Source organism: Saimiri boliviensis, chromosome 19, assembly GCF_048565385.1.
Source record: "Saimiri boliviensis isolate mSaiBol1 chromosome 19, mSaiBol1.pri, whole genome shotgun sequence".
Taxonomy (NCBI): Eukaryota; Metazoa; Chordata; class Mammalia; order Primates; family Cebidae; genus Saimiri; species Saimiri boliviensis.
In genome coordinates this window covers 14478170-14491645 of record NC_133467.1, presented here as the reverse complement: position 1 = coordinate 14491645, position 13476 = coordinate 14478170, and the positions used below count along the sequence as shown (strand labels likewise).

The following is a 13476-nucleotide window of genomic DNA, read 5'->3' as shown; positions in this document are numbered from 1 at the left end:
ATTCATTCTAACTAGTTCCAATTCTGTGTTAAGGACCATGTTCTCTGTCTTCTGTGCCATTGCCTTTGATCTACCTTTTTTCTAGGCCATCCCCCACCTCATTTCATTTAGTTTACTGTTACTTACCTTTGAAGAATTAGTGTTGCCCCTCATCTGCTTTAGCTCTCACTTGAGTGTTCTCCGACAGCACTGTGAGTATAGCTATGACAGTCTTGACTGCCCTTTGTATACATCTCTTTGTTGGTCATTTACAGCAGGCGTCCCCAAACTTTTTACACAGGGGACCAGTTCACTGTCCCTCAGACTGTTGGAGGGCTGCCACATACTGTGCTCCTCTCACTGACCACCAGTGAAAAAGGTGTCCCTTCCTGAAGTGCAGCGGGGGTGGGGGGGGGCGGATAAATGGCCTCAGGGGGCCACAGTTTGGGGATGCCTGATTTACAGTCTAGACTAAAAGCTCTTTGAGGGCTTCCTTTTCATCACCCCAAAAATAAACTCAGTAACCATTAGCAGTTACTCCCTATACCCTCCTCTGGCAACCACTGATATACTTTTTTCTTTTTTTTTTTTTGAGACGAAATCTTGCTCTGTCGCCAAGCTGGAGTGCAGTGGCGCAATCTTGGCTCACTGCAGAACTCTGGCTCACTGCAAAACTCCGACTCCCTGGTTCAAGCAATTTTCCTGCCTCAGCCTCCCAAGTAGCTGGGATTACAGGCACATGCCACCATGCCCAGCTAGTTTCACCCGTCTCTACTAAAAATATGTTGGCCAGAATGACTTCGATCTTCTGACTTCATGATCCTCCCGCCTCAGCCTCCCAAAGTGCTGGGATTACAGGCATGAGCCACCACGCCTGGCCTGATCTATTTTCTATCTCCATTCTCTGTGGATTTGCCTGTTCTGGATTTTTTATATAAATGGCATCATTACAATATGTAGCCCTTTGTGACTGACTTCTTTCACTTAGCATGATGTTTTCAGGTCTCATGCATGTGTAGCATGTATTACTACTTTGTTTATATGGCCAAATAATATTCCATTGCATGGATATCCCACATATTATTTATCCTTCATCAGTTGGTGGACATTTGGGTGGTTTCCACTTTTTGACCATTGTAAGTAATGCTGCTGTGAACATTCACATATAAGCTTTTGTGTGGATATGTTTTCATTTCTCTTGAGTATATACTTAGGAATGGAATTGCTGGGTTATGTATGGTAGCTCTATGTTTAACTTTTTGAAGAAATGCAAAACTATTTTCCAAAGCAACTGCAGCATGTTATACCATTTTTCCACCATGAGTGTAAATTTTTTCTGCAATCCCCACCAATATTTGTTGTATTTTTTATTATAGCCATCCTAGTGGGAACCGTGCATACGTGTATCACCAGAACTTAGTAAAGTACCTAGAACACAATAGACAATAATAAGTTTACTGAGTAAATGATTAGCACATAACTACTAATTGGTAGAACTGGGATCAACTCCATGTCCTTCTGACTCATGTCCCCTTCTTGTGTGCTGCATTACATCTTTTACCTTATTGCTTTATTAGAAAATTTATCTTTCAAAAACTTCTTAAACCAAACAATTGCTTTACATTCTAATAAGTACTGTCATAGAAATACACACATACACACACACACACACACACAAAACAGTATGAACACAGGGACAGAAGTGACCAAACCTTCCTTGAGAGTTGGGGTGGGGTCGGTGCAGTCTTCTCAAAAATAACACTTTAACTAAGTCTTGAATTCCATAGGTCGTTAAGCAGACAGGGCAGCAAGGGCATTTTGGAGGAGGAAATAAGCATGTGCAGAGGATCCTAAGTATATTAGGAACCTATCACCTGGCTTGTGTAGTAAATGAATAAACCAAGAAATGTAAGAAGGAGAAAGGAAAACATTTGGGGGAATATATGGTTTGTTGGCTGAGGAGTAGCCAAAAACATAAGTTCCCATGGCATTTCAACACTTGAAGCTTAAAATCAGGGGAAGGACAAAGCAAAGATAGTGATACAAATTTGAGGCTCACTCTAAATGACAGTAGTTGAAGTTATAGTTAAGATTGCCCAAGGAGAATATGTAGTATAAAAGAGAAAGAGGGCTGGCGCGATGGGTCACATCTATAAGCCCAGCACTTTGGGAGGCTGAGGCAGGTGGATCATCTGAGGTTAGGAGTTTGAAACCAGCCTGGCCAACATGGTGAAACCCTGTCTCTACTAAAAATACAAAAAAAAATTTAGCTGGGTGTGGTGGCACATGCCTGTAATCCCAGCTACTTAGGAGGCGGAGTCAGCAGAAATGTGTGAACCTGGGAAGTGAAGGTTTCAGTGAGCCAAGATCATGGCACTGCAAGCCATCCTGGGCAACAGAGTGAGACTCCTCAAAACAGACAACCAAAAAATAATAGAGAGAGTGTGTGCGCGAGTGAAGGACCAAAACAAAACCATCAATTTAAGGAAAGACAGAAAAATTTAAAGCAAATGAAAGAAACAAGGAAAGCTTGTTAGGGAGGTGGGAAGAGAAGCAGGTGAGAGTAAAATCATAGGATACAAGAAAGGAGAGCTCTTTTATTTAACATTTAAGATTTCAAGCTTACAGAAAAGTTGCAAGAATAAATATCTTTCATCCAGATTATCCTAACCTTTTACATTTTATTTAGCAAGTAGAACTTTTAAAGAAGGGGAGATAGGGTCAATACCATCTAATGTTGCAGAGTGAAAAATTATCTATTGGATTTGGCAATTCAGAGTATAGATAGAGCTTATTCAGAACAGTTTTAGTAGAGCAGTTGGGATGGAAGCAGATTGTGATAAATCATGATGTTAATCAAAAGTAAGGAAGTGGAAACAGTGAGTAGTAGTTCCATTTCCCAGAAGTTTGATTTTGAAATGAAAGGAAAAAAGGGACTGATAATCTAATAACACTGCCTATTATGATTATTTAAAAGTAAAACTTTCCTCCCTTCTACTCATCTTTCTCATCTTTTCTAAAATATTCTCAGATTTAGGTTACTTAGCTTTTTCTGTTTTATATTACATCTTCATTTTTATCTTGATTATAAAGCACAGTCATTTGGCCAAATAAGTTTACTTTGAAACTATAATCCTTATTCTGTTAATTTGGTTTTTGTTTCAACATATCCATAAATAGAAGTAGTAGTGGTAGCAGCCGCCAAGAAAGTCCTTCAGTTCCATCTTGTAAGGAAAATGAGAAGAAACTTAATGGTGAAAAGATGGAGAGTTCCATTGATGACAAGGTTCAGACTGCTGCAGATGATTCTCTACGAAGTGATAGCGTTCCATCTCTTCCTGATGAAAAAGGTAACTTTCTTTGAAAATAAATATATAATCATTTGTTCAGAAACTGGAGGAAAGATGATCCCTGTTATAAAGTGGCAAATAAGCTGGATGGGGTGGCTCATGCCTGTAATTCCAGCACTTGGGAGGCTGAAGTGGGAGGATTGCTTGAGCCCAGCAGTTTGAAACCGGCCAGGAAAACATGAGGAGACCCCTGTCTCTGCAAAAAAAAAATTAAAAATGTACCAGACTTGGTGACAAAGCCTATGGTCCTAGTACGTTGGAGGCTGAGTTGGGAGGATCACTTCAGCCTAGGAGATCAAGGCTACAGTGAGCTATAACTGAGCCTTAGCATTCCCAGCTTGGGTGACAGAGCAAGACCCTGTCTCAAAAAAAAAAAGAAAAAAAAAATTAAATAAGTAAATAAAGTGGCAAACAACTTGACTGAAGTGGTGTTTAGTGTTTTGGAATACAGACATTAAAAGTGATGTACTTGGATATTTAGCTGAGGAGATTCCTAACTTTATCCCATTAATATTTACTAAACTTTATCTCATTAATAATACAGTGTTTCTAATTAAAGCACTGATGACAAATTTAATTATAGATAATATTTGTAAGCCGTAGAAGGTGACCATGTGTGACTTGTTTGTGCCATATCTTAAGTATTTGTCATGGTGCTTGGCTTCCAATAACAGTGAATAAATAATTGTCAGGTGACTATTTTGAAACATTATAAACGGTGACTTACTTTATTTAACTTCTTTAAACAATATTAAGTTACTTGCCCAGTGCTTCACTTGACTAGAAAAAAAAACAAAAAAATATATTACTTGGATTACTGCTACTTCTGGCCATGATGGACCAACAGGGACCAGATTTACTTACCCTCTTTTTCTTTTTTTTTTTTTTTTTTTTTTTTTGAGATGGAGTCTTGCTCTGTCATCCAGGCTGGAGTGCAGTGGTGCGATCTCAGCTCACTGCAACCTGCAACCTCTGCCTCCCGGTTCAAGTTATTCTCCTGCCTCAGCCTCCTGAGTAGCTGGGATTACAGGTGTATGCCACCACGCCCGGCTAATTTTTTATTTTTAGTAGAGACGGGGCTTCACCATGTTGATCAGGCTGGTCTCAAACTCCTGACCTCATGATCTGCCCGCTTCGGCCTCCCAAAGTTCTGGGATTACAGATGTGAGCTACAGCACCCAGCCTACTTACCCTCTTAAAGCAAGTAAAATGTCAGGCAAAACAGGAAATAACTGTTTTCAAGGCAATGGGCCTCAGTCAGTGAATTGTATTGATTCATGAGGGACTAGAAACAAATGAGTGCTATTGTTCCACCAGTTTACTGCCTAGAGGGTTTCCAGACTGCAGAGCATGGAGCCCAGTAGTCTTCTTGAGTTGAGGAAATGGAGTTAGGAATCTGAAGAAGCCAAGACAGCTAGAATTCACAGGCAGCTACTCTCCAAAGAAACTGAACTCTTAAAAAACTCACATGTAGAAGAAAACATAAATCTAGGTGACGTTCAGTTTGTTGATGACTTCTTAGATGTGTAACACCTCAAGATATGATCCGTGAAAGAAAAAAACTGATGAATTGTGCTTTATCAGAATTTTAAAACTTCTACTCTGTGAAAGACATTGTGAAGGGAATGAAAAGACAAGCCACAGATTGGGAGAAAATATTTGCAAGTCATATATTTGATAAAGGATTTATATCTAGAATATATAAAGAACTCTTAAAACGCAGTAATAAAAGGCCGGGTGCGGCGGCTCATGCAAAAAAAAAAAAAAAAACACCCTTTAATAATAGGGAAAAACAACTCAATTTTTAAAATGTACTGAAGATCTAAACAGATACTTCATTGAAGCAAATATGCAGATGGCACATAGAAACAGGAAAAGGTCTTCAGCCTCATATGTCATTGGAGAAATGAAAATTAAAACCACAAGATACAGTAACACTTATTAGAATGGCCATTAGAAAAACTGACAATAACAAATTGGTAGCAAGGATGCAGAGCAGCGGGAGATTGCATACGTTACTGGTAAGAATGCAAAATTATATGGTCACTGTGGAAGAGAGTTTCATAGCATCTCATAAGACTTAACTGTACAACCCAGCAATCACATGCCTGGGTATTTACCAAGTGATTTGAAAACTTATGTCTACGTGAAAACCTGTACACTAATATTCATAGCAGCATATTCATAATTGTTAAGAACTAGAAGCAGCCAAGATGTCCTTTATTTGGGGAATGGGTAAACGAACTGGTACATCCGTATAGGGAAATACTATTCAGCTATTAAAGGGAATAATCTTTTGGTTCACGCAACTACATGGACGAATTTTAAATGAATTATACTAAGTGAAAAAGCAGACCCCAAAAGTCTATGTATTATAATATGATTCAGTTTATATGGCATTCTACATAAGACACAACTAAAGTGATGGAAAACCAATGGTTTCTAGGCATTAAGGGGAAGAGGAAGTAGCTGACTGCAAAGAAGATGCACGGAGGGATGTTTACTGTTACATGGAGTATTTGTTCTGTATGCATGTATGTTCTGTATGATGATACATATTTGTCAAAACCTTGGAACTGTGTATCACAATGAGTGAATTTTAATATCTGTGAACTAATCATGCATGCACATACATTAGTCAGGATGTTGGGAGATCTCAAAATGGAATGCAGCCTGTGATAAATGAATCTAACTATTACAAATATATAGCATAACAATATTGAAGGGGTTGGGGGAAAAGAGCTGACCTAAGTAACTTTGGAAAATGATGTCTTGCTTGGAGACTATTACTATAAGCCTAATACAAAAGGAACAGTACATAAACCTATACTCTAGTTGGATAATAGTTTTTCATAGGGGTACAGGTTAACCATTCTTTACATATATATTGGGGTTGAACAAATAAATGAGTGAGTGTTGGATGGCGGGAGCCAGGGTTTCTCAGTGTTTGAAGGGAAGATACACAAGAAAGGACTAGAATGAACTTTGTTACTGGATCAGAGACCTAAGTATGAATTCATGTTTAACTGGCTGACTGTATGGATATGAAAGCAATTGTAATTGTTTGTGAGTATGTGCACACACATGTATACATGGATTAGTGTACATCCATATGTTGCCTACTTCTGTTCATTGAGCAAGTGCAGAAGTAGTGATACACCTGTAGTAGCAAGGACAACTAGTGCCTACAATTTCATTCATTCTTTCTTTTTTTTTCTTTTAAAGAAATGGGGGTCTTGTACTGTCACCCAGGCTGGTCTCGAGCTCCTGGCCTCAAGGGATCCTTCCACCTTGGCATCCCAAAATGCCGGGATTACAGGTGTGAGCCACTGTGCCTGGCCGTTAGACTGTGGTTTCTAAATATCATTATTGAATAAAATAAATAAGAGCTCTTTGGAGAAATGGCTGATTCTAGGGCTGTAGGAAAAATACAAGATGAGCCTGGAGTATCTTGTTACCAGAAAGTGAAGAATTATTCAATAAGAAAAAGGATGCAGGGCCATGTCAAAGGCACACAGGAACCAACCTGCAAGAGCTGTCATATTCTAATTAAGCTTGGAATTAATGAGTTTTTTAAAAAGATGTTTTTACTTGCATGTCTTTGATAGTAATATTAAACTTTTTTTCACTTTTACTGTTTATATTTCCTTTGTAAAGCATTTGATCTGACCTTTTCTCATTTTTCTATAGGTGCATTAGTGGTTTTCTAATTGATTTGTAAGAGCTCTCTAAATTTTTTGCAACATTAATCTTTATAGTTCTTATCCTAGTATTTCTAGGTATTTTTGGAGTTTTTTTTTCTTGTTCGTAAGGCAAATAAATTTTGTTTATTATTTCATGTCTACTAGTGATCAGTTTTATGAATTTATATTGGCTCGGCCAATAAAGAGGCAAAGGGGTACTAATTGAATTCCTACTGAGAACAGTTATGATAACATCTACTTTCTCCATATTCTTTTAGACTCAACTTCTATTGCAACAGAATATTCTCTGAAATTTGATGAATCCATGACAGAAGATGAAATAGAAGAACAATCATTTCGATCATTACTGCCTTCAGAGAGTCATCGCAGATTTAACATGGAAAAGAGAAGAGGTCATCATGATGACTCTGATGAAGAAGCTTCTCCAGAAAAGACGACATTGTCTCCTGCCAAGGTGTGTTTCACTTTATCTGTGGAGGTAGATGGTTGTAGATATGTTCTCTCAAAGATATGAGAAAACATTTTGTACTTGACTCATTTGTCAGCTACTAGAATGATTTTTGTTAGATATCAATTTTATGTTATAGTTTTCTTATAAAATCTGGCCTCACTTTCCTCACAAAGTATAATACAAACTTATTTTTTGGAATGAATGTAAGGCCTTTGAGGATCTGAGGCATTATTATCTCGCTAGCTTTTTTACTTGCTTCATACTTCCAATACTTTATTCCATTTAGAAATTTACATTAATTTTTCTCACTAAATTATATGCCTCTTGGTTAACAGGAACAAATTCTTACCCCACTTTGTATCCCTGGTATAGTAATTGGCTTGCAGTAGTTTATTAAAATTTTATTGGCCAGGCCGGGCGTGGTGGCTCAAGCCTGTAATCCCAGCACTTTGGGAGGCCGAGGTGGGTGGATCACCAGGTCAAGAGATCGAGACCATCCTGGTCAACATGGTGAAACCCCATCTCTACTAAAAATACAAAAAAGTAGCTGGGCATGGTGGCGCGTGCCTGTAATCCCAGCTACTCAGGAGGCTGAGGCAGGAGAATTGCCTGAACCCAGGAGGCAGAAGTTGCGGTGAGCCAAGATCGCGCCATTGCACTCCAGCCTGGGTAACAAGAGCGAAACTCCGTCTCAAAAAAAAAAAAAAAAAAAAATTTATTGGCCAAAAAAATTAGCAAATGAACATTAATCTGCCTTATGTGCCTTTTTAAAGAATATCCTCTTACATTATTGGCAACCTTGTTAAATACATAGTTTGTTTTTTGTAAATGCATACCACTTTTAATGAAGTTAAGTACCAAAAGGTTTAGATGATGATAAACAAGAAAGTAACCATCTACTTTAGGAACTGAACATGCCATTCTCAGGAGGACAAGATAGCTTTTCTAAATTTACTATGGAGATGGTTCGACAGTATATGAAAGAAGAAGAAATGAGGGCGGCTCACCAGTCTTCACTCCTGCGTCTCCGTGAAAAGGCCTTGAAGGAGAAGACTAAAGCTGAGTTGGCCTGGTTAGAGCATCAAAAAAAGTAAGTTCTTTCAGTGAGCACAGTTCTCACTCATTTCTTCTTTCGTAAAATGGAATGCTTTATATTTTAAGATGGTTTTGTTTCCTCTTTTAATTTGATTTGAGCAACCCAGTTTCTCAAGCTAGAAATATGGCAGTCATATTTGATTTGTATTTCAAAACCTCCTGTTACCCATACAACATTTTCTTTGCAGTTCTCTTTTATCACTTAACTGACTGTAATGTTATGTTGTCATATGATACAATATTATAAATTTCTTGAAGTCCTTCTGTCTTTAGAGGACACAATCTAGGGCTTGCATATACCTCAGTAAAATACTTATTAGGATATAAATGGTTGTGGCTGCATGTAGCAATTACTTTTCACATTTGAAAATGTTAAATTGGTTTGTAGACTTTTTAGTAGTCAAGAATTCTTGACATTATTCAGGTAATGGAAATTTAATCAAATCCTTGTCTCAATTAAAAATATTATTTGCAGGCATCTGCGAGACAAAGGAGAGGATGATAAAATGCCCCCACTCCGGAAGAAACAGCGTGGTTTGCTTTTAAGGCTGCAGCAAGAAAAGGTATGTTAGGGAAGACACTCCTTTAGGACAGCTTATCATAAGCCAAGTTAGTTTGTGGAATCTATGATTTTGCCTAATTTCTTTTCCTTATTATTGCCTTAAATGAGATGTAGTTGATACTTACCACTGTTTATGTTCATACTACTATAATTATAGGGGTTGCTTGGTAATCTGTATTTCTCCTAAATTAGGATTGTGTGTCACTGCTAAATTAATAAAATACACAGTCAGACTTTCTACCTTCATGTAGTAAGTAGAAGAAAATACTCTTTTGAAATACATATTTTTAAAATTAAGATATATATAAAAAAGAATCTATTTTGATTAATTTTTAAATTATTGTTTCCCTAGGCTTTCATGACATATTAATTACATATTGGTAAATATTTGGGCTTAGTGGGCCTAGAGAGACTTTGGTTTTGAGTTCTGGAGAGGCAGCATGGTGGTGTAGTGGTAAAGAATTCAGGCTCTGGAGTCAAATTTCCTAGGCTAAAATCCCAACTTTACCAGTTGCTGGTTTCATAACCCTGGACAAGTTACTTAACTTCTCTGTGTTTCCTCATCCATAAACTGAAGAAAATAATAATAACATACTTGATAAGATTGTTGTGAGGAATAAGTAAGTTAATACATAAAATAAACTTAGAGCAGACCGTTGCACATGGTAAGTGCTCAATAAATGTTAGTTGCTATTATTTGAATTCCAGCATTGTCACTTGTAAGTGTGTAATCATGGTCAAAGTTAAAGTAACTCTTTGAGACTTGATTTCCTTATCTGTAGGAGTGGGATTATACTTCATATGGTAGTTGTGTGGATTAAATGGGGTAACATGTAAAGTGTGTTTCACAGTGCTTGGTAAGTATTCAGTAGATTCTAGCTGTTTTTTCCATACTAACCTACTGCCAGGTGCTAGTTACTGTGCTAGATGATTTAGGAACCTAATTATCTGATATATTTATTGGCTTATTACTTAGTTATAAGTTTATCCAAGGAAGCATTACAGATGATAGGAATTTGAATAAATTCTCAATTCTATTTTTTAAAAAATAAGTTGTGTCTTTTTAATAAAAAAAAAATTGGTTTTAAAATAATACTTTTTCTTAGTTAAAAGAAGTAAATAACTTTCTATAATGTTACAGTAGCTTTCTGTTATAAAATAGACTAAAAACAAGATTTATAAATGTATTCCTCATCGTGTGGGGGTTTCTTTTCACTTTCTTGATAATACCCTTTGAAGTATAAAATTTTTCATTTCGATACATCTAGTATTTTATTGCATGCCTGCTGATAACACATTTTTTGTTTTTATTAGTTTGAAAATGTTTCACCTTTATTTTTGAAGGATATTTTTAATAGGCATAAAATTATTTTCTTTCAGCACTTTTAAAGATATTTTTCCATTATTTACTGCTTTCCATTGTTTATGTGGAGAGGTCAGTTATCTTAATCTTGTTATTTTGAAGTTTTCTTTTAAGATTATTTTTAAATTAGCCAAATTTTTTTGGTAGTTTTACTATGATGCATGTAGGTGTGGTTTCCTTTGTATTCATCCTATTTAGGATTTTCTGAGCTGCTTTTATCTATCAGTTGTTTTATTTCATCAGTTTTTCAAAAACTGTCTCTTCATGTATTGCTTCTGCCCATTCTTTTTTTTTTTGGAGACAGGGTCTCTCACTCTGTTGCCCAGGCTGGAGTGCAGTGGCTTGATCTCGGCTCACTGTAACCTCCGAATCCAGGGCTTTAGCAGTCATCTCACATAAGCCTCCCCTGTATCTGGGACCACAGGTGTATGCCACCAGTGCCAGCTATTTTTTTGTAGAGATGGGGGTTTCACCATATTGCCCAGGCTGGTCTTGAGCTCCTGGACTCAAGTGATCCCCCCACCTTGGCCTCCCAAAATGCTGAGATTACAGGTGTGAGACACTGTACCTGGCCACTCCTACCTCATTTTTTTTCTCCTTTCCTTCAGAGACTTCAATTAGATGTAGTTTAGACCAGGCGTCCCCAAAGTTTTTACACAGGGGACCATTCACTGTCCCTCAGACCGTTGGAGGGCCGCCACATACTGTGCTCCTCTCACTGACCACTAATGAAGGAGGTGCCCCTTCCTGAAGTGCAGCGGGGGGCCGGACAAATGGCTTCAGGAGGCCTCATGCGGCCCATGGGCCGTAGTTTGGGGATACCTGGTTTAGACCTTTTGACCACTTACTGTGTTTCTCACCTCTGTCTTGTATTTCATTCCTTAAGACAAACAAATTAGAAACTAAAAGCATTGTGCTTCAGTTTGGGAAGTTTCTGTTGACCTGTCTTTGAGTTCATTAGTATGTCTTCTACTTTGCTCAGTGTGCTGCTAAGTCTGTCCAGTGAGTTCTTAATTTGATTTTTTTTAGTTCTATAATATTACAATACCTTTTAATCTTCTTTTCTTCTTTTCTTTTCTTCTTTCTTTTCAGGTGGAATTTACCTCTTGCCCAGGCAGGAGTGCAATGGCGGCAATCTTGGCTCACTGCAATTCCTCCTGGGTACGAGTGATTCTTCTGCCTCAGCCTCCCCAGTAGCAAGTATTACAGGCACCTGCCACCATGCCTGGCTAATTGTTTTGTATTTTTAGTAGAGATAGTGTTTCACCATGTTGGCCAGGCTGGTCTTGAACTCCTGACCTCAGGTGATTCTCCTGCCTCTGCCTCCCAAAGTGCTGGGATTACAGGCTTCAGCCACCTTGCCCAGCCTACTTTTTAATCTTTTTTTCTACGTATTATCCATAGTTATTTTAATTTTCTTGACTGCTATTTCTTCCCTGTCTGTTTATATGTGACCATCTGTGCCTCTATTATTACTATTGTCTGTTTTCTTTTAACTATCATATAGCCCCTTTTCTCTGCATGCCTAGCAGTTTTTTTTAATTGAATGCTAAACACTGTATATAAATCATTGCAAAGACTCCAGCTGATGGTCTCTTCCCGCAGAGAGGATTTATCCTTTCTTTTGCTATGCTATTAAGAGTTACCAACTGTTCATCTTAATTCATTCAAAAACTGTGCTGTGTTAGGGTTGTGTTGTAGAGTTGGTAAGCCTCAGTCTACTTCTGGTTTGCATTGTCCTTGGGTTGGGGCCCTCCTGGGGTTCACTGGAAACCCAGATAAAATTTTTTATTTAGCACAAGAAACTGGGGATTCCTGCTCTGCTTTTGAGACTTTTCTGGGTTAACTCCTTAGACCTCTATCTGCTACTTCAGGACTTGACAACTGTTTTGAGAAGAATGAGAGTTTGAGGTCTCCTGAGTCTCCAGTTTTATTACTGCCACTCTGTGTAGCTGGTTAGTGTTGACTGGCGTAACCACTTTGAGTTGAGAGCACTTGCCAATATCTGGTTTAGTTGAGGACATACGTAATATATGACTCAGCAGTTCTGTCTTGGTATGTATCCTAAAAAAGCTTTCACATATGTGCAGAGTAAAATGGAAATAATTTAACCTCTTCAATAAAAGAATAGATGAGATAAAACATATTCTTGCAAGAAAGTATAATAGTGTAGGAAACTGAATATGTTACTTATCAGCACTATCTATAGAGATTTCTGAAATGATGGTAATTTTCTGTATCTGTGTTGTCCAGTACTGTAGCTACTAGCCACATGTAGCTAGAAGCTGTCATATGGGACAGTGTAACATTAGATCTTCACTTATCAAAAACCGTAATGTTCTTTTTTATAATAAAGCAAGATGCAAATAATATATGCAGTATTATACCAGCCATATAAAATTTTTTAAAGTAACCTGTTAGTAGTATATGTTTTGTGGAATCACTCATGCATCAAAAGTTAAAAATGCACAAATAGGAATGATACCACTTCTGGGGGAGAGAGGAAGGAGGAAGAGATTGGCATGGAGCTTGGTTTCATCTATATTTATCTATTTATAGGCAATAACAGATTTGAAACAAATGTGCAAATGCTAACTGTGTTTAATACCAGTGTAGAGTTATGAGTGACTACTTTCTCTGTAATAACTTAAGAATTTTTGAAGTAAATGTGCAAAATATACTTTTTGATCCAATTGGTTACCCCTGAAAAGTTGCCTGATAAAGTTAAATGAACCAAAGTGTAAGAATATATGTGCTAAGATATTCATTGCCACTGTATTAGTAAGAATTCTTTTGACTGATAGTAAAATGGCTGGCTCTAAGCGATTTGGTACAACTGTATCCAAAAAAGAGAGACCGTATTTTTCTATGTCTTATTCTTTTTTCCCTCCCTGAAGTGACATTCATAAAACATAAAAATAACCGTTTTAATAAAGTGAATAATTCACCTATACCATTCACCATTTTAATGT

General features: G+C 37.4%; 1 protein-coding gene across 11 annotated transcripts in view; it reads left to right on the top strand.

Moving 5' to 3' along the window:
- The window catches only part of CEP350 (centrosomal protein 350), a 154478-nt gene that overhangs the window by 84455 nt on the left and 56547 nt on the right, over positions 1-13476 (top strand). For all 11 annotated transcript variants that reach the window (XM_074389585.1, XM_074389582.1, XM_074389584.1 and 8 more), the window contains 4 exons: positions 3160-3329; positions 7291-7487; positions 8390-8574; positions 9055-9142. In XM_074389585.1, coding sequence (XP_074245686.1) covers positions 3160-3329; positions 7291-7487; positions 8390-8574; positions 9055-9142 — 640 coding nt within the window. The remainder of the gene's footprint in view (positions 1-3159; positions 3330-7290; positions 7488-8389; positions 8575-9054; positions 9143-13476) is intronic.